Source organism: Temnothorax nylanderi, unplaced genomic scaffold, assembly GCF_030848795.1.
Source record: "Temnothorax nylanderi isolate EJ_2023f unplaced genomic scaffold, tnyl_v1.0 TNYL_tig0042_pilon, whole genome shotgun sequence".
Classification (NCBI taxonomy): Eukaryota; Metazoa; Arthropoda; class Insecta; order Hymenoptera; family Formicidae; genus Temnothorax; species Temnothorax nylanderi.
Window position 1 is genome coordinate 815,171 of NW_027249104.1, and position 20,394 is coordinate 835,564.

Genomic DNA, 20,394 nt, shown 5'->3' on the forward strand with positions numbered 1-20,394 from the left:
CCGTCTTCCAATCTCATCCCTCTGCTTCGAAAGCAAATTACTCGACCAAAGCGAGGAAATAGCGAGGGTTGCATTGAAAGGGTCCTTCCTGTCCACGACACGCAATGTCATATCACGTTATTGAGAGCTACTTGTCACTCCCTGCTTTGCCGTCATAGCAGGACGGGTACGTCCATGCCGATCATTCAATTAATTCGGACCTCACGCATATATCGGCGATCATCGGTCGCAAGCTCCGCACGACTAGCATTGTCATTTAATAGAGATTTCCCAAGAGTAGTGCTTGCCATCGGTTTCGCGCTCGTATTTCTCGAAAAGCAAATGCGGCAGGTGTTTTACGGCGAATAATTAAAATAAATAATGCTGTACATCTTTGCTAAAACGAATATAGATGATTAAGAATCTTGTTGTCTAAATATCACATTGCAACAAGGAGCTAAGAATGTATTTTATGTTTTACATTTTATGCATTACATTTTGTACATAATAATAAATAACATTAAAATTGTTTTGCAAAACAGTATTAATTTGAACTGCAATAATTATTTCGATGTGTAAATAATAATGATCAAAACATTAAATTATTAATGAATATTTTTACTTTTTACTTCCCATCCAAAAATTCCGTGTGGATATCTAATAAAATTTTGTCGCTTATTGCGATAAAATGATATACTGAAACTTTCCTCGAAACTTATCTTTTTAATTCTAAGAGATTAAGCAATCTTTTAATTAATAATCTCATTGAGGAACAATCATTTTACGCATTTTTATTATCCAATATATAATTGTATTTATGATTATCTTACATAGTTTTTTTTATTATTTTCTAGAGGAGCTGTTCCTTAAGGGATACTCAATTCCTGCTGGAAAAAGGGAGGAAGTGGCCATCGACGTGACCCTCGAACTATTGTCGTTCCTATCGCATTCACCGCTCGATGCAGTCTAGTTTCATACGAGCGTGATATAATAGCACATAGAGAGCTGAACGTGCCGGCCGTTTGACTGGCAGCAGTGCAGATTATTGGCCTCGTGGGTCACAGGCCTTGTACCATTGCCGTTAGGCGTTCATTTATAAATGTCGCCGTTCTGACAAAGAAATTGATTACGATTGTCGTAGATAATCATCGATACTAACTCTCGTCCAGTGACCACAGTGTTTTCTGAACGATCACGCAACGCGGACGTTATGGAAAGAGAAACGAGAGTATACCTAGTTTTTTCCGCTTCTTTCTTCCACGCTTTTCGTGTGAATTCAAGAAACCGTTGTCATTTTAATACAAAAACCGATAACGATAAGCGGATTTCGTCGCTGTCTATATTAAAATCTATTTTTTAATTTGATCCTCTCTGCGCGAAAGTCGAAGTTGAAATCTACATAATAATATGCGATACTCGGAATTTTAATCAAATTCTGGAGCAATGCTCTTGTTTAATTATTAATGTACTTCAAAGTAGAAAATGTCAATATTGTGTAACAATGTGCAATAGAAATTCTATAACTAAAACATCTTTTAGAATACCATAAAGACTTATTGTTAGAAGCAGAATATTATAAAAATATTCTCATATTAGGTGATCGGTATTAAAAAACATTTTCTTTCGTTAAAATATCTATGTCAAATATTAACAAGAAATAAATAGCGACTTATTAAATGTGAAGTCCATTTTAAACAATTTTTAATTTGTGGCAGACTTTAGAATAAAATCCTATCTGTGCGTATATAATTTTATGTGTCGTGTAACACAGGAAAATTATTTAAAACTCTTCGAAATACATGAATATTCTCTCCCAAACCACATATTTAAATACATATAATATATTCAAATAAATTGAATATAAAATAATAAATGGAATTCTATCTTGAAATCCGACACGCAGATTTATAGATCGTCTAAAGTGGGCTTAGAACAGAATCCCAGAAAAGTGAGATAGAATCTTTAGAAGTCCGGAGCGCGCACATTCGGGGTTTAAGGGGGAAAAGTCGCTCAAGTTTTCAGCGAAATTCTGAAATTCTTAAATTTTCGACGGGTAGAGGTTCGGGGCGAACCGCCGAGTTTACCTCGTCAGGGTTCCGCATCCGCTGTCGCAAGACCGAGAGACCGATCCACCCCGACGGCTGTGTTGCATCTTGCATCCTGACCGTAGTCGTCGGCTCATTCCCGCTCTCGCCGGAGTCGCCGGTTGAAATTGCACGTTCCGTTCCGTAGTGCGTACGCGATGCGCGAGACGATGGGGGAAGGGGGGGGGAGGGTGATCGAGAAGTCCCGCTGGTGGGGAGAGGACAAGGCACGCAGCGGCAGCGCCGACGACGCCGGCAGTCGGCACGGGCGCGGAGAGGGGAGAGGCAGTTCGTGAAGAGTAGTGGGGGGGACTCCCTCTGGTGAGTGTCTCGTATCAGTCGAGCCGTGTGCCGCGTCGCGGTAGTGTCGTACTGTGGTGCATCGTCTCGCGCGTTCCGTCGAATCACGACGATGACGTCTTCCTCGTTCTGACTGTGTGCGACACGCGTTCATCGCGAAGATCACCCCGGCCACGTTTATCCCGTCGTCATCGTTCTCGTCGCCGTCGATCGTCCCGATTCGCACGCGGGCCGGTCGGGCAAGCCGCGCGTCAGGGATACCAACGGACCCTCGCCGTTCGTTGCCGCCGCCGTCGCCGTCGCCGTCGCGTTTTTTTCGGCCCCCTTCGAAATCTCTCGATCGCGTCCTCGACCGGACGACCGTTTTCCAGTGCGCGTCGCAGCCCCGTTCGTGTGTCCGTGCGCGAAGGGGGAAACTTCAACGCGTGGAATAGCCGGCCGTGACCGTCGCGAGTGACTGCACGAGGTTTCTACGAGGGAGAAGCCGTGGTTTTCGAAGAAATTGTCGGGGCGAGCGATCTCGCGCGCGTCGTAACGTCGGCCGGCGGACGCGTTCGAATTTTTGTCTCGTCGTGCGTTTGGTGCGTGTGCGTGACATTCATCGGTGGCGAGTAACCGACGCGGACTCGTCTACCTGTCGCGTGAACGAGATTCCAAGTGACTGTGGCGCGAGTTTCAAAGTCGCGTTGCGTCGCGTCGGTCTGAAGCGAGCGACGGGTCGCTCTCTCCGCGCCGACTTCGCCCGGTGGCCAGCCATCAGTGCTCTCAACGGAAGGATCCGTCCACGTCGTTCGTCCTTCGGTGATCTCGACGTCGATCTCGCCGTGATCCACGGCCGTCTTCCAGCCGAAGAGGACTCGCTCGCGGACTTTCGCGGATCGCCCAGATTCATCGCCGTCGGAACGAGAGACTCGCCGGTTTCTCTCACTTCGTCGCGACAAGTGTGGTGTGAAGATAGCGCGCGTTCCGTTCCCGCATCGATCGACGATCGCGCGACTTTGGCGAATCAGGTGATAATCTCTCGCGAGTGCGCGATGTAATTCCAACGACTTTTTTATTTGAATTAGAAGTACGTCCTTCGCGCGCGCGCGCGCGCTCGCGCCGCGCGTAAATAACGAAAAAAGTCGCGTCACCGAGCAGCGGCGTGCCGGATTAGATTCCGTCGGCGACGGGCGAAAGCAAGAGGCACAGTGCGCAAAGAAGAGCGAAAGGTGCGGGACGCGACGGGATTTATCGAGATACGCTCGGGGCTGCTGTCGTATGTGCGCCGGGAAGGACTGACACTCTCGTGTGTGTGTATATGTGTGTGCGCGTGTGATCTCTCGAAAACTTCCCCAAATCTTTCCGCGCCTGTGTTTCTCGCGTCGAAAACGAGATCCTACCGTCGGCCTTTCGCCCTCCGGCTTTTGCGTCTTGTCGGAAACGCGGACGGGAGACGCGCGAAAGCTCTCGGACACATCGGCGGGACGACAAAGAGAGAAGGGAGAGCGACAGCGATCTCGAGTCTGTCACCCGTGTATCTCGCGATGAGCCGAGGAGCGGTACATGTCGAGCGGCGAGCGTGACCGCCGCAAACTACCTCCCTCCCCCCCCGTCGACGCCCCGCGTGTTTCAGGGTCGCCGGCGAGACGACCCTCGTTAATACCGCAGCCGATCGTGGGAGGAGAATGTCGCGCTAGAAGAAGACGGCAGACGGGGCCTCCGATTTACTTGCTAAATCGACCGAGTGATTACATTGGACGATCCTCGCGCGCGCCTCGATGGACGTTACATCGTCGTCTGGGAGGCGGCCTCGCGGGATGGTAGTAACCGCCGACGACGACGAGTGCAGCGGATAATAAAGCGGGCTCGTCGCGACGAGGAGCGGGCAGGAGGATAGGACGGTTTTGAAGAGAGGCGAACGAGAGCGGGGGCGTAGTCGGAACCCACGCGTGAACAACGTGAGAGCTTGTCAAGATGACCATGGCAAGTAACATCGTGGTCGAGTGGCTGCGATCGCTTCATCTCGGCCAGTACTCGGAGTCGTTTATCGACAACGGCTACGACGACCTTGAGATCTGCAAGCAAATCGGCGATCCGGATCTCGATGCGATCGGCGTGTTCAATCAGAAGCACCGCGCGCGCCTGTTGCAATCGGTCAAGACCCTGCGCGAGGAAGGCGCCGCGAGCGTGTACTTCACGCTGGAGGAGACGACCAACGACAACAGCTGCGACAATATCAGCTCCAAGTCGTCGAGGACGTCGTCCGACAGGCCACCCAGCGACAAGGAGGCGCAGCGTGCGTCGCCCACGGCCAGCTCCTCCAGCGGCGGTCAGGAGCTGACCAAGTTCGCGGACGAGTACGAGGAGGGCAAGGCCGAGCTGGTGAGAATTCCCAGGTTGCAGCTGAGGATGCTGTTGCAGGAGAAGCTGAGACACGACGGCATCAGGCTGGCCTGCCAACCGTACACCACACCGGTAAGTCAATTTACTTTGTCAATTTCAGGGACCCGGACCAGATGAAAATATCGGTTCGGTTTCGGTTTCGGTTTCGGTTTTCTAGCTAACAAAATAAGTACCAGTATTTTGTAAACTACAGTTTTTTTCGGTTCCGGTTTATTAAAAATTTTTTATTGAAATTTTCATTGAATTAAATTATTTATATGCATACTACATTTGTGGATATGTACTTATATAAGTTATAAATCTTAAATTAAGATACTTAGGGCCTTGGGAATTTCCTTAAACCTCGGGTCAATCCCGGACATTAATAATTACCCCGAAAATGTTTGAAAAATTTCCCCGGACCTTCTGCAAAAGAGGACAGTGTCCGAGGAAAAGAGAACGGATGGCAAAGTGGCAAGCCTACGACAGGGAACCGGACCGGACGAAAATATCGGTTCGGTTCCAGTTTCGGTTTTCTAGCTAACAAAAGTACCGGTATTTTGTAAATTACAGTTTTTTCCGGTTCTGGTTTAGTAAAATTTTCTTATTGAAATTTTTATTGAATTAAATTATTTATATGCATACTGCGTTTGTAGATATGTACTTATATCCTTTTCGCCGCTAATTTTACATGTACCAGACAATGGGAATATTGTCGTCAATGGATCTTGCAATTCGACCGATCGATCATTCGTAATTTCGTTCCGCTCACAGTTGCTCGCATGTTATCATCGCACTTTGAAACTACGTGTTTCGAGTATGCAGGATCGAGTATCCTTACGGTATATTCCGCCAACGAAATTATGGGGATCGAAATCTCAGCGGGGAGACTTAACTATATTAAGAGCGACTTACTTGTTAAGTACGTGGAGATAAGTACAACTTAAGTACATGCACGTCCGCGCACTCGTTATTCGCGTACTTCGTATATGTATCCGGAACAGAGTTGCCACCCGTTCCGATTTTGCCGGGACTGTTCCGATTTTTCAATATTTGTCCCGCGTTCCGGCAGGATAACAGCTGGGACACTGAGTGTCCCGATTTTTAAAGAGCAGACGTTTTAAATTATTTTGACAGTATTTTAGTTAACCCTGCGTGAAATAGTTACTCTTTGAAATGGATGTCTTAGAAATTGTTTTGCTCATTATAGCTTTGTCTCGTTATTTTTGATAACCCCTGTACGAAAAAGAGTGAATTTTATATTCATCGGTGGATTTAATTAGGACTACACTGAATTTGAGGAAGGCATTGAGCTCATGTGAATTTGGTTCAGTTCTATACATATAGTTCGACACATTTTCTCCGCCATATATTTGTTTAGCAAGAATCACATAGAGATGGAAACTAAAGAAAAAATTGAATTTTTTTGCGTGTACAATTTTTCTTAATTTTTCTTAATTTAAAAAAATGGTCCATTAAAATACTTAACAAAGGTTTCGGTTTCAGTTTTCTAGCTAACAAAAGTACCACTATTTTGCAAATTACAGTTTTTTTCGGTTCCGGTTTATTAAAATTTTCTTATTGAAATTATTGGATTTATTAAATTATCCTCGAGTCAGTTCTATTATGTTACTAATCATTGATATGCTAATGATTATTTTTGTTCACATAAATTTCTTAGGTATCATCTATGTCTTTTTTCAATAAATACATTCTCTTTTATGTTATTCTACTATACTTTTCATTTTGAGTTCCGGTTGTAATGTTTAGCAATATGTCTAAACATTACAAAAGCAATAAACCTAGGAAATAAGATCGGTTTGAGAGAGACGAGAGATGTTATTAACGTCAGTCTGTAACGTCACGAATGTAATGCTAAACTTATTTGCGCGATAAAAGCCACACGCCCTTCCGAATATCAAGCGACTGTCTTTTCATCGTCTCGCAGTGTGGTTAATTAACAAACGTGGATATACGTGAGGGAGCATTACCGCGCGTGTTCTCTGACTCATTAGCAACAAAGCGGAGCTTTAAACTTGTTTCCAGAACGATAAAGCTCCGTGGCTTTGTAACTCTGATAACGAGCGTATGACTAATCATTCTCGAAATTGTCACTCGACGCGTTTACTTTTATTCCCGATGTCCAATTAATCGTGCCCGTATTTTATGCTGTGTCAAATAATGAAGTACACGATAGATAAAAAATTCTCTGTGCAGATTGAACGAAGAGTTTGAAAGCAAAATACAAAGTGTATCTTATACTCAAGCGCCACAAATGATTCTCGTGCCATAAGATTTGTATTTATTAAATTATTATTTATATTTGTTTAATTATTAGAAACGCAGAACGTTTATAAATTACACAGCTCATTCAATTTTTTCATTAAATTAAATAACGCCGTCGAAAATTCTCATGTCACGAACGTCTTATACCTTCATAAATGTCGTATTATTCTTTACAAAAATCATGCTTCAAAAATTTCAAGAATTAACATATACATAAGTTAAAAGGAACTCTCTAAATCTGAATCAGTGATTGGTCACTGGTCACTGATATCAGTGTCTATTCACTCTGATTCAGATTACTATTCACTGATTCAGATTTAGAGAAAAAATAAAGTTGTAACGCAATGATGAAAATTGAAATTGTTTGTTCCTTAAAATTATGTTAAGTATTAAAGATTTCGTTAAAATTCTTAAGAAATTGGTCTCGTAAGAAAGGTGAAAATGTAATATACGATCGAACATCTTGTCGGAGGATCGGAGAAGGATAAGAACGTATACGGAGGGAAGGCAAAGTATGGCACGCTTGTTCTTATCTCGGGTTAGTGGCTAATGCAACGAAATAATGAATCAGGGGATTATCTACGCTCGTAGGGCGTGCCACATGAGGGCTGCGAGTTTTCAGCATTATCATCGTCTCAGATATTCCCCCCTTATGACTGGCACACCTGAGTGCCCGTCCGATAATTCACTCGATAATTCGAGTATCATTGTCGTGGCTGCGGATCACGATGCGTATCGTAATGTATTAAAGACGACGCGTGCTCGTCGACATGGGTAGCATGAGGAAAATGGAAGGGAATTATGCTCGCGACACATTGCCGACATATCACGAAGAGCAGATAGTATTATCGTTCATGAAGTCGGAATTAATTAGCAATTTAATCTACCGCGTAACGTTATCTATTTGTGCCGTTGTTAAGAGGTACAAGAAAATATACAAAGCCCTGGAATATCGAAAAAAATTATGTATATTTTCTTTCTAAAAATATGTATCATTCAAGCGGTATTCATTTCATATACAGTACATACATTTCATACAGTTTTACATACAGTAAACAGTCGCATTATTCTCGCGTCATATAATATGCAATTTAATTTACATAATAATTCATATTGTATGCTTTAGACTTGTATTGTAAACTTGATACTTATATATGCTTATATCACGGGTTTATATAAATATAAATAAGTTACATATTCCAGAGCTTTTATACTAATCTCATTTTAACCGAATATAAATTATTTCCGTGTTTGAAAATTAAATTGTAACTTTGTGAATTCGTAATTTCGAAAAGTAAACCGAACTGATTTTGTCATTTCAAACGAGCATAAATGTAATCGGAAATTATAGTTTGTTAATTTAGTGATATTTTTTATTTTATTACTATCGCACTATAAGAAACATAATTATTTGTACATTGTACATTTGTACGGGGCGGGGGTTCAAGTACGGGATAATCCCGTAAATGCCTATCGTAATGTATTAAAAACGGAGAATTTAAGAATACGTACCTAAATATTTTGCTTTTTAAAAATTAACTATATCATATTTATAATCATTTTGAACGGATGGCAAGGGGCAAGCCTACCTCCACAAGGTAAATTGACCAGGGACTCGGACCGGACGAAAATATCGGTTCGATTTCGGTTTTGGTCCATTAAAAAGTCCATTACTTAATAAAGGTTTTGGTTTCGGTTTTCTAGCTAACAAAATAAGTACCAGTATTTTGTAAACTACAGTTTTTTTCGGTTCTGGTTTATTAAAAATTTTTTATTGAAATTTTCATTGAATTAAATTATTTATATGCATACTACGTTTGTGGATATGAACTTATATAAGTTATAAATCTTAAATTAAGATACTTAGGGCCTTGGGAATTTCCTTAAACCTCGGATCAATCCCGGACATTAATAATTATGCCGGATATGTTTGAAAAATTTCCCCGGACCCTCTGCAAAAGAGGACAGTGTCCGAGGAAAAGAGAACGGATGGCAAAGTAGCAAGCCTACGACAGGGAACCGGACCGGACGAAAATATCGGTTCGGTTCCGGTTTCGGTTTTCTAGCTAACAAAAGTACCGATATTTTGTAAATTACAGTTTTTTCCGGTTCTGGTTTATTAAAATTTTCTTATTGAAATTTTTATTGAATTAAATTATCTATATGCATACTGCGTTTGTGGATATGTATATACTTATATAAGTTATAAATCTTAATCGGGGACTTGGGCCGGACGAAAATACCCTGTACATCAGATACATTCTGTACACTTATTACGAATACATCGTGCAACTTTTTAATAGAGAAAATAATGACAACGAATACACGCGCGATGTAAAAACATTATCTCTTTAATATCAAAATACAATTACAATTTTTTTCTTTTTTTTTCGACAAGTGGTGTAGGTATAACTCCGTGACGAGTGTTTTGTTGAAATATTTTACAAAATAATTTTGTTTATTGAAATTTTTCATAGTGACTGCAAATCGCTGCGTAACTGAAGCCCGCAATTGGAATGCATCGCGAATTTTGCGAGTATCCGCGGCGGTTTTTATTTTTACACATCGTCGATGTTCATTTAAATTAGTTCGCAAACTTTAATTTATTCCTCTCGCCGAACGCATGATTTCGCAGAAACACTGCTCTGTAAACGAACCATTGAACAATGGAGATTTTGATAGGACAAGCGTTTCGCTTGACAATGACGCGAAGACTATCGCGTAGATTACAAATATCAAAATTTCTATTGATTTACATTGCAGGGACCCGAACCGGACGAAAATATCGGTTCGGTTTCGGTTTCGGTCCATTAAAATACTTAATAAAGGTTTTGGTTTCGGTTTTCTAGCTAACAAAATGAGTACCGGTATTTTGTAAACTACAGTTTATTTCGGTTCCGGTTTATTAAAATTTTTTAATTGAAATTTTCATTGAATTAAATTATTTATATGCATACTGCGTTTGTGGATATGTACTTATAAGCAGGGACCCGGACCGGACGAAAATCTCGATTCGGTTTCGGTTCATTAAAATACTTAATAAAGGTTTCGGTTTCGATTTCGGTTTTCTAGCTAACAAAAGTACCGGTATTTTGTAAATTACAGTATTTTTTCGGTTCCGGTTCATTAAAATCATCTTATTGAAATTTTCATTGAATTAAATTACTTATATGCATACTGCGTTTGTGGATATGTACTTATAAGTTATAAATCTTAATTTTTGATACATATGTTTTTATTTTTACATTACATCATGTTTTTATTTTTTAATTTAATTTATACGGATTGTATAAAATACATAATAATTAATATAATAATTAATAATATATTATAATGAATGATGATATTTCGACGTAGATGTTATTTCTTCATTGTTTTCAATGTTTTCATCTTCTGGCCTTAATTTTTTTGAAGATACAATGACTTTAATTAATGTAAAATCTATTAATTAAGTAGAGAAACTATATTGCAACTTTTGTCGAGACAATAATGTCTGTATTAAAGTAGTTTTTCTTTATATATCGCTATCCTTATTGATAAAAAAATAAAATAAAATTTACATTAATGCAATTTGTATATAAATCATACATAATCTCTGCGTTGAAAAATATAAAGATCAAAATTATCGCATTTTCTGCTACAAATTATATGATAATATCCGAGCAAATATAAATCTTAGCGGATATTTTTTTTATCCGATCCAATGTTCATTACAATTTCTTTCCGATAATGTACAACATTCAATATTTTTTCCATGATTAAACTTCAATATTAAATTTCTATAAAATTAAATCTCTCTGCACAGGAATATTTTTCAATACATTTTCCTGCAACGTTACATCTTCTATTTTTAAAGCGTCGAAACCAAAAGTGCTACGATTGTTCCCGATACGTAACAACAAGCGCAAAATTGTGGTAATTAAGCTGTCAGTAGTTTTAATGAATTAATTTCAGAAATTCGCTTGAAATTTACACAGAAAAACATGCAAGGATTATCTATTCAGGTACCGTTAAACTTGATACGTCAAACTTAATTTATAACGTAGATTAAAATTCGACAATTACTTATGCCTTAAATTATCATTATTTTAAATCTAATATATAGAAGACAATGCGCAATGCACGATCCACATTCTTTGCGTGATAGTATGACCGCGCGGATCGATCGAACAGCTATAAAAATTGCAAATTAAAGTGCAGAAAAGTTTCTGCGAGTTGCATGGAGGGTCATCGAGTGCGATTACTCATGCGTGCCGATTCATTTATGAACTTTTGAGTGGACCGAATGATACTCGCTTTCATTTACGTTCCCATGTACCAATAAGCGCGAGTGCACTTTCCGTGTGCACTGTTTATGAAATTTTAATGCGGCTGGTTCAGCGGTACAGACCAAATGACAAATTTTCTATCTCCAACTTTGCTTTTCAATACACAACTCGCACCTCTAATACGATTCTTTTACATTTTACAATAATCAAACAGGTTTAGCTAATTTTTTACTTTTTTTTTTAAGGATTTGAGATTTTTCCTCTTGATAAATATAATTTCTTCTTTTTTGTATAAGATATTGATAATTTAAATCCAATAATTTAAGAATATACGAATTTGTTGAAAATCCGGGTACTTCATTATCCATGTAATATCTTTCTATCTCAATGCAAAAGATAACAAAAGCCGCAATAATTTCAACTTTTTCGATTTTTAAATTTAAATATTCTCGACGTAAAATATCCCCTGAATTGCATCATGCAAATTATCAGCGTGTCATCATAACTTCATTCGACAGAAAACAGCGACAGCTGAACTGAATCGTGACGAAGTTTTTACATATTCTATCTGACGTTTCGTAAATTCCCTAATTTTCGACCACGTGTGACTCGCAAATGTTCAAAAGCGATTTATAACTAGCAGGGAATAAAAATTTTACAAAATTTACATATAATCGTTGCAAATCAAAACCACGTTCGTGTTGCGCTTTCGTGTTACGCGGATAACGATAACAGAGTAACCGATATCGACGCGTGGTCTGTGATTCGTGATCGAGACAATTATGTGTCATCACTGTCGTCTCTTGGCTTTGGTGAACAACATATGAATAACTCGACTATACGGCTGGCCGTCTTCACGGCGGACTCATTCAGTATTTTATACGCCCATATGTTACCTCTTTTTTCGCAGGGAGCACGCATACACGCGAGCAAATGACCGCGAACGCGAAGGGAATAAAAAAATCCTGTTTCTCTCAGAGCATGGTGGTCTGGTCGTCACCTGCGTCTTTCGCCTCTCGGCGCTACGAGATCTCATTTTTTTTCTCGTTCTCCCATGCGTGCACGCGCGACTACTGACCTGACTGTTGTCAAAGTGATACTTTCCATCTCGAAACCATCCGTGTGCGCTCTCATCGTGCGCACAATCGTGCACACGTAGAAGATACGATTTGTCCGCGTCGTTTCGACTAGCGCATACTTCGCTAATCAACATTCCAACCGTAGGGACTATGTGCAATTACGGTACTCGCGATACAATCGCCGCCAATACGCGCCTATTTATCTGTAAGATCGTTGGAGCGTAGCCCACGACGCGGACGGTGCAACTAACACCTCGTGAAAATTGCACCGTGAGCCGCGCACGTTCATCGAGTTGCGGAAAACACACCGTTCGAAAATTTCACGATACATTCTCACGATCGGGAATTTATCGTAACTGTTTTCCTCTTTCTTTTTTCTTTGTTTTGTTTAGTTTAGTTAACCGCTCATTACTCGCCACACCTTCTCGTAATTGTTGGTTAGAACAGCTGGCTGCTTGCGATAGCTCCAAGTTTTTGAAGATGTAATCTACGTTAAGCGAACCCCTTATGAAAAGCGACCTTGCTACGATCCTATTAAATTAATCAGATAAGTGCGACAGACACCTTGTGGTTAAGAGAAACATTTAACGTGAGATTTATATTAATGAATCTCTCTCTGATATCTTTAAATTGAAACTTCTTATTTTGTTACTTAATTTTTTTAAAAGAAAAGAAAACAAGTTGCCATCGGTTTATTTCTTTATATGGAGGGGTAAAAACCACAGTGGTGTAAGTCAAATTCTTAAAAATATTTTCTCGTGTGCATAGATGCAATTTATATATTGTACAGATTGCATCTATGCACACGAAAAAATATTTTAAAAAATTTGACTTGCACCAATATGGTTTTTACTCCTCCATATGTATAGCATATTATCTATGTACATTTTTAATTGTCTATATATTATAATATATTTATATATGAATCTTTTTTCCGTTTAACCCTTAAATGCCACCCGGGGGAGGGGGGGGTCCAGCGGACCCCAGACTCTTTAGAATGATATATTTTCAAATGTTCCCGCCAAATATGGAGCTCATATTTATTTATTTATTATTTATTATTTTTTTGATTTTGGAGCCAACATTTTAACTGTTGACGATCTTAATTTTTTATACTATGTTGAAATTGAAATTTTAACAATATAAGCATTTTATTCTCTTTTCTAAGCCTTGAACAACATTGAAAATAATTTTCATAACTAAATATCAAAAAACCAATAAGTAAGGAGACATTTTTCATGCTGGGGTCTTTTAGACCCCATGTGTCATTTACGAGATTCTTGAGAGGTGTGGCATTTAAGGGTTAATATGTCGTGAATTAATTCAATACTAAATATGCTGTTTTAGTCGAAATATATTTCACGAAGTTTGTATCATATTCTGTCTCGGTAATCAATATAAAATCAAGTAGGACAAGTACGTACGTCTCTAATCGATATGAAGCATCGCGCTTAAAGATATCCGCGTAGATATATTTTTCATTGCTTGCCACTTGATATAGACGACTGCGCGAGACCCTTTGACCCAGCATTCAATAACGAGTTGTTCAATTTTTTCCTCTGGAATTGGTGCGAAGCGGAGAGAGGTGATACACATTCAAGGCAAACAAGTTAGATAAAAATAAAGCGTCGAAAATTTTCGCGCGTATAGGACGAAAGAGAGCGTCGGAAATACTATATGATCAAATCGCGCCAGATAGATATTCTATGATGAGATAATGTGTCCGCGAGAACGCGAGACGGTATTAAATATCCGACGATTATGTAGCGTGCCGTTCACACGTTTTTAATACTTAACATAATTTTAAGGAACAAACAATTTCAATTTTTATCATTGCGTTACAACTTTATTTTCTCTCTAAATCTGAATCAGTGAATAGTAATCTGAATCAGTGAATAGACACTGATATCAGTGACCAGTGACCAATTACTGATTCAGATTTAGAGAGTTCCTTTTAACTTATGTATTGTATATGTAACATTACATGTTTGGTTTATTTTTTATCACATGTTAGCAACAATAGCAACACAACGTAAAGTTACAGGGCCGCCCTGATTAAAACAAAGCTTTCATATACACGACTTCACGCGCTTCATATTGTTTATCACAAAATGACAAAAGATACATAAAATTAAGAAAAACATTTTTTTTAATTAAGAAAAATTGTACACGCAAAAAATTCAATTTTTTCTTTAGTTTCCATCTCTGTGATTCTTGCTAAACAAATATATGGCGGAGAAAATGTGTCGAACTATATGTATAGAACTGAACCAAATTCACATGAGCTCATTCTTCTTCTTCTACGGCATAACGGGCCTAAAGAGGTCCTTGGCCTCATGGAGAATTCGCCTCCACATCTCGCGGTCACACGATTTCTGTCTCCAGTTCTTTACTCTCAGGACTTTTATGTCCTCCAGGACCGAGCACCACCAGCGGTTTCTTGGTCTTTCCTTAGGTCTAGCGCTGTGTATTTCGCCAAACAGCGCCCTCCTATACATGGGTTCAGCTCCTCCATTCTATTCACATGGCCCAGCCATCTCAGTCTGCTTAACCTAATGTGTGATTCAACGTCTGCATCCTTGAAGAGTTGGTATAGTTCGTTGTTAGATTTTCTCCTGTACTCGTTTTCACTTATTTAATTTGCTCCAAATATTTTCCTCAGTATTTTCCTCTCGAAGACTCCAAGGTTTGCCATATCAGTCTTCCTCAGCGTCCAACATTTCGCTCCGTATGTTATAATAGGCCTAATAAGAGTTTTATATATTATTATTTCGGTTGTTCGTGATAATTCTTTAGACCTGAGTAGTGGTGCGAGGCTGAAGTATGCTCTGTTGGGTTTGACCATTCTTCTCTTGATTTCTGCTGCTTCATTGTTGTCTTCTGATATAACTGAGCCTAAGTAAGTGAACTCGCTGACCACTTCGAAAGAGTATTGCCCTATGATTAATCTTTGTCCAATCTTTCTCTTCGCTACCTGAGATCTGGATACTAATATAAATTTAGTTTTGTCTGCATTAATTTGGAGCCCTACTTTCCTTGCCTCTTCTTCGATTGCCTCGAAAATCTCCCTGACTGCTTTTAGACTTCTCCCTGCTATGTCGAGGTCGTCCGCATAGGATCTGGTAGCTGTGGTTTAACAGTGTAGCGTTTCTTCTAATGTTTGCTCTTCTCATTACTGCTTCTAGTACCAGGTTAAACAGCACCGGAGCCAGTCCATCGCCTTGCCTGACTCCCTTATCTATGTTTAGCGCTTCCGAAGTTTCACCGTTGATCCGGACTCTTCCTTTGGATCCTGACGTCATTGTTTTACATACCTGTAAGGTAAAGGTACCAATACCCGGACATGTACCTATATGTATCCGGACATCTTTATTATTTATAAGTATAACGCGATTTAAAATCAAAGATAAAAGTATTTTTTCTTGTAGTTTGAAACTTCAGTTATAATATCCAAACGTTTATTTTCATAAATTTATATTTTTTTAAAGGTATCCAGACACAAATACGTGTCCAGGTATTGGTACATTTCTTATGCTTAAGTGTCCGGGTATTGGTACCTTTACCTTACCAGCTCATCTGGTACTCCTAGTTTTTCTAGCGCTATCCACATTTCCTTTCTTTTTATGCTGTCATATGCTGTTCTGAAGTCAAGAAAGAGGTGATACGATGTTATATGTTATATTCCCACAGTTTCTCTAATATACACCTCATGGTGAATAATTGATCCGTGGTTGCTCTGTTCTTCCTGAATCCGCACTGATACTCACCCAGTGAGTTCTCATATATATCTTCTAGTTTTTTGCGCAAGATATACGTGGTCACCTTATGTGCTGTACTCAGAGAAGTGTTATAGCTCTATAATTCTGACATTTTGTTAGATCGCCCTTAGGGTTGGGATTAATCAGGCCTGTTGTCCAGTCTTCCGGTGGTGTACCTTTGGCTTGCCATATGAGTACAACGATCTGGTGCAGAATATTATGTGCTGTTTCCCGCGCATTTCAGCATTTCTCCGGTTATTGCATCTATTCCCGGTGCCTTGTTATTCCTTAGATGTTTTACTGCTTCTTTTACGTCCTTTAATGTTGGTAGGTAGCTGTATTCCCCCTTTCTTCCTGTTGACATTGTGGTTGTGTTTTGTGTGTTGTTATTATTACCTTCTCGTGTTGAGAAGGCATTGGTGAAGTGCTCAACCCACCTCTGCAATATTGCTTCTTGACTCGTTGCCAGGAATCCATCCAGAGTTCTTATAAATTTTCACTGTGGGGTGTAAACCTCTTTCGCACCTTTGATTTCCTTGTAAAATGTTCTACCTCTTTCGTGTTGTCCTGCTTGTTCTATGTGTTTAAGTTTCTCCCGGGTGAAAGTCCTTTTCTTCTTTCTTAGTAGCTTTTTGGTGTCTTTCCTTGCTTCCTTATATTCTTCCCTCCTGCTTCTCGTCCCACTGGTGAGGAGCCTCTGTCTGGTGTCATTTTTAGCCCTTACTTTGGCCATCACCAGACAGTGATCAGAGTCCACGTTAGGTCCTCTTTTTGTTCTTACGTCTGTTATGTGGGTTGCGTATCTTTTATCCACTAGAATGTGGTCAATCTGATTTACTGTTCGCCCATCCGGTGATATCCACGTGCCTTTATGAATTCTCTTGTGCGGGAACCAGGTGCTAGATATAGTCATACCTTTAGCCATTGCAAAATTGATCAGTTGTAGTCCGTTGCTGTTCGTGGTGTCATGCAGGCTGTTTGTTCCGTTTGTCGGATAATAGACTCTTTCCTTGCCTATTTTACTGTTGAAATCTCCCAATATTATCTTCATGTCAAAACGGGGCGCTTTGTCATAGGCATCTTCAAGGTCTGTATATAATGCAGTCTTCTCTTCATCCTTTTCCTCTGTTGGTGCATGAGCTGCTATTACTGTGATGTTATGTGGTTCCATCTTTAATCTTATCTTACAGATTCTGGGGCTGATTGCTTGGAAGTCTGATACTCTGTCTTTAAGAACTCTGCTCACAAATACACCCGTTCCGTACAGGTTCCTTCTATCCGTGCTGCCGCTATAGAACAGGACGCCACTTTTCCTGTGTAGAGTTCCCTTGCCGGGCCATCTTATTTCCTGCAGTGCACACACGTCTATCTTGTATCTCATTAACTCGTCTATGGTCTCCTGGAATGCTGCCAGTCTATGCAAACTTCTGACGTTCCATGTCGCAAATCTCATCTCGTTGTTCCTTGTTCGTAGCCATTTCCGTTTCCAGTTAATCCGTCCTATCCGAGGCTCATTCTCCTGTCTGCTAATGCTGGTTTTTTTTATGAGATAGGGTATTGGCCTATCGTCAACCCTCAACCTGGAGGACCAGAGACTCTTCTGTTAGGGTTACTATGCCTTAGCCGAGGGGTTCCGGTTTTACGGCGCCGGAAACTCGCCTTCACCCATTCCCCAGGGGTAGGATTTGCTAGTATCATTACCAAGTGGTGACTTGGGCGTTACTTGGTATTTAGTGGCAGTACTCATTCGGCCTAGGTACCGCCCCCAAGACCCATTTACTAGCCATTCACCCTCCTCTTCCATCTGGGCTTGGGACTGGCACGTATGACCTTGGCACACGCGGCGGAGTTCATGAGCTCAATGTCTTCCTCAAATTCAGTGTAGTCCTAATCAAATTCACCGCTAATTTTACATGTACCAGACAATGGGAATATTGTCGTCAATGCATCTTGCAATTCGACCGATCGATCATTCGTAATTTCGTTCCGCTCACAGTTGCTCGCATGTTACCATCGCACTTTGAAACTACGTGTTTCGAGTATGCAGGATCGAGTATCCTTACGGTATATTCCGCCAACGAAATTATGGGGATCGAAATCTCAGCGGGGAGACTTAACTATATTAAGAGCGACTTACTTGTTAAGTACGTGGAGATAAGTACAACTTAAGTACATGCACGTCTGCGCACTCGTTATTCGCGTACTTTGAATGTATCCGGAACAGAGTTGCCACCCGTCCCGATTTTGCCGGGACTGTTCCGATTTTTCAATATTTGTCTCGCGTTCCGGCAGGATAACAGCTGGGACACTGAGTGTCCCGATTTTTAAAGAGCAGACGTTTTAAATTATTTTGACAGTATTTTAGTTAACCCTGCGTGAAATAGTTACTCTTTGAAATGGATGTCTTAGAAATTACCTGTGTGAAGTTAGCACCCCATTTTTGAAATTTTGAAATTCTAAAAGTTGTTCCGGGTTGTTCTAGACTTGTTATAAATTGTTCCAGAAGATCAAATTTTTGAAATAAAAATGTTCGCGGAAAATTAATAAAAACGATTTTCTGACCTGGCATCCCATTTTTCGAAAATCGAACTTTTCAAGGTTGTTCTAGTTGTTCTAAACATTGTTCCAAAGTATTAGTTCGATTGGTTAAAAACTTTAAGAGATATTGAAAAAAGAAAAATTTTAAAAATAACAGTTTTTGGCCATTTATTCGTAAACAAAATGACTTACAAAACTGTCGATCTAGAACATATTTCTAACCGCGTAGAACAACTCAAAACAAAATTTTTAAGACCAGAACAAGAACCTAAAGGGTACTTTACTCTTCATCGGAAATATTATTTTTTGATTTTCTTCATTAAAAATTCTGTTCCAGGCTTCCCGGTTTAAAACTATCGTGTTCTCCACTGGAACAACTCAGAACAAAAGTTTTAAGACCAGTACAAGAACCTAAAGGGTACTTTACTCTTCATCGGAAATATTATTTTTCGATTTTTTCGGTTAAAAATCTTTCGGTTAAAAATCTTGTTCCAGGCTTTCCGCGTTAAAACTATCGTGTTCTCTACTTCTTAGGTACTTTAAGAGTAAAGTACCCTTTAGGTTCTTGTTCTGGTCTTAAAACTTTTGTTCTGAGTTATTCCAGTGGAGAACACGATAGTTTTAAAGCGGGAAGCCTGGAACAAGATTTTTAACGAAGAAAATCGAAAAATAATATTTCCGATGAAGAGTAAAGTACCCTTTAGGTTCTTGTTCTGGTCTTAAAAATTTTTGTTCTAAGTTGTTCTACGCGGTTAGAAATATGTTCTAAATCGACAGTTTTGTAAGTTATTTTGTTTACGAATAAATGGCTAAAAACTGTTATTTTAAAAATTTTTCTCTTTTCAATATCTCTTAAAGTTTTTAATCAATCGAACTAATACTTTGGAACAATGTTTAGAACAACTAGAACAATCTAGAACAACCTTGAAAAGTTCGATTTTCGAAAAATAAGGTGCCAGGTCAAAAAATCGTTTTTATTAATTTTCCGCGAACATTTTTATTTTAAATATTTGATCTTCTGGAACAATTTAGAACAAGTCTAGAACAACCCGGAACAACTTTTAGAATTTCAAAATTTCAAAAATGGGGTGCTAACTTCACACAGGTAAAATATTTAGGAATTTCCTTAAACCTCTCAATCCCGGACATTCATAATAATTACCCCGGACATGTTAAAAAAATTCCCCGGACGTCCCCGAACGTTTTACAAAAGAGAACAGTCCGGTGAAAAGAGAACAAATTTGTATTGAAACGATGGCAATAATATATTTACTAGCAATTACTAATGGTAAGAGAAATAATTTTAACTTAAAATTAGTTGTGGTTGAAAGATAATGAAGTCGATTGCGGGATTTTGGAGCTAATATAATTATTGATTCCTTCAACGATAATTTCTATCCAATAGTTCTGCTTTATGGTCGTATCTCTGTATCTCCGTGTTTCTCATATCAAGCCTAGACGAATTTCTAGTTAATCAATGTATATTGAGGCGTCGCTAAAGACAAAAAAAAATCATTCTACAGCCAAGGAAAATACTTATTTTATTTTATTTCTTTTAAGTAAGTTTTCTTACAACAAATAAAATATTTTCTTACTAATAGTTTTCAAATATCTTGGCACAAGTCTTTGAAAACTAGAATATTGTTTTGAGTAAATGGAATGCTTATAATGACGTTATGGTAGATTTGTGGATTAAGTATTTGGTAAACTTATACATATATCCGTAAATCTACCATAA

General features: G+C 39.3%; 1 protein-coding gene across 3 annotated transcripts in view; it reads left to right on the forward strand.

The window, feature by feature from the left end:
• The first annotated feature begins 2,358 nt into the window (after positions 1-2,358).
• Positions 2,359-20,394, forward strand: part of LOC139771661 (uncharacterized) — a 313,142-nt gene continuing 295,106 nt past the window's right edge. The window contains exon 1 of one of the 3 annotated variants that reach the window (XM_071704592.1): positions 2,359-4,820. In XM_071704592.1, coding sequence (XP_071560693.1) covers positions 4,320-4,820 — 501 coding nt within the window. In that variant the 5' untranslated portion in view covers positions 2,359-4,319. The remainder of the gene's footprint in view (positions 4,821-20,394) is intronic. The other 2 variants (XM_071704594.1, XM_071704593.1) reach the window with 2 other exon arrangements.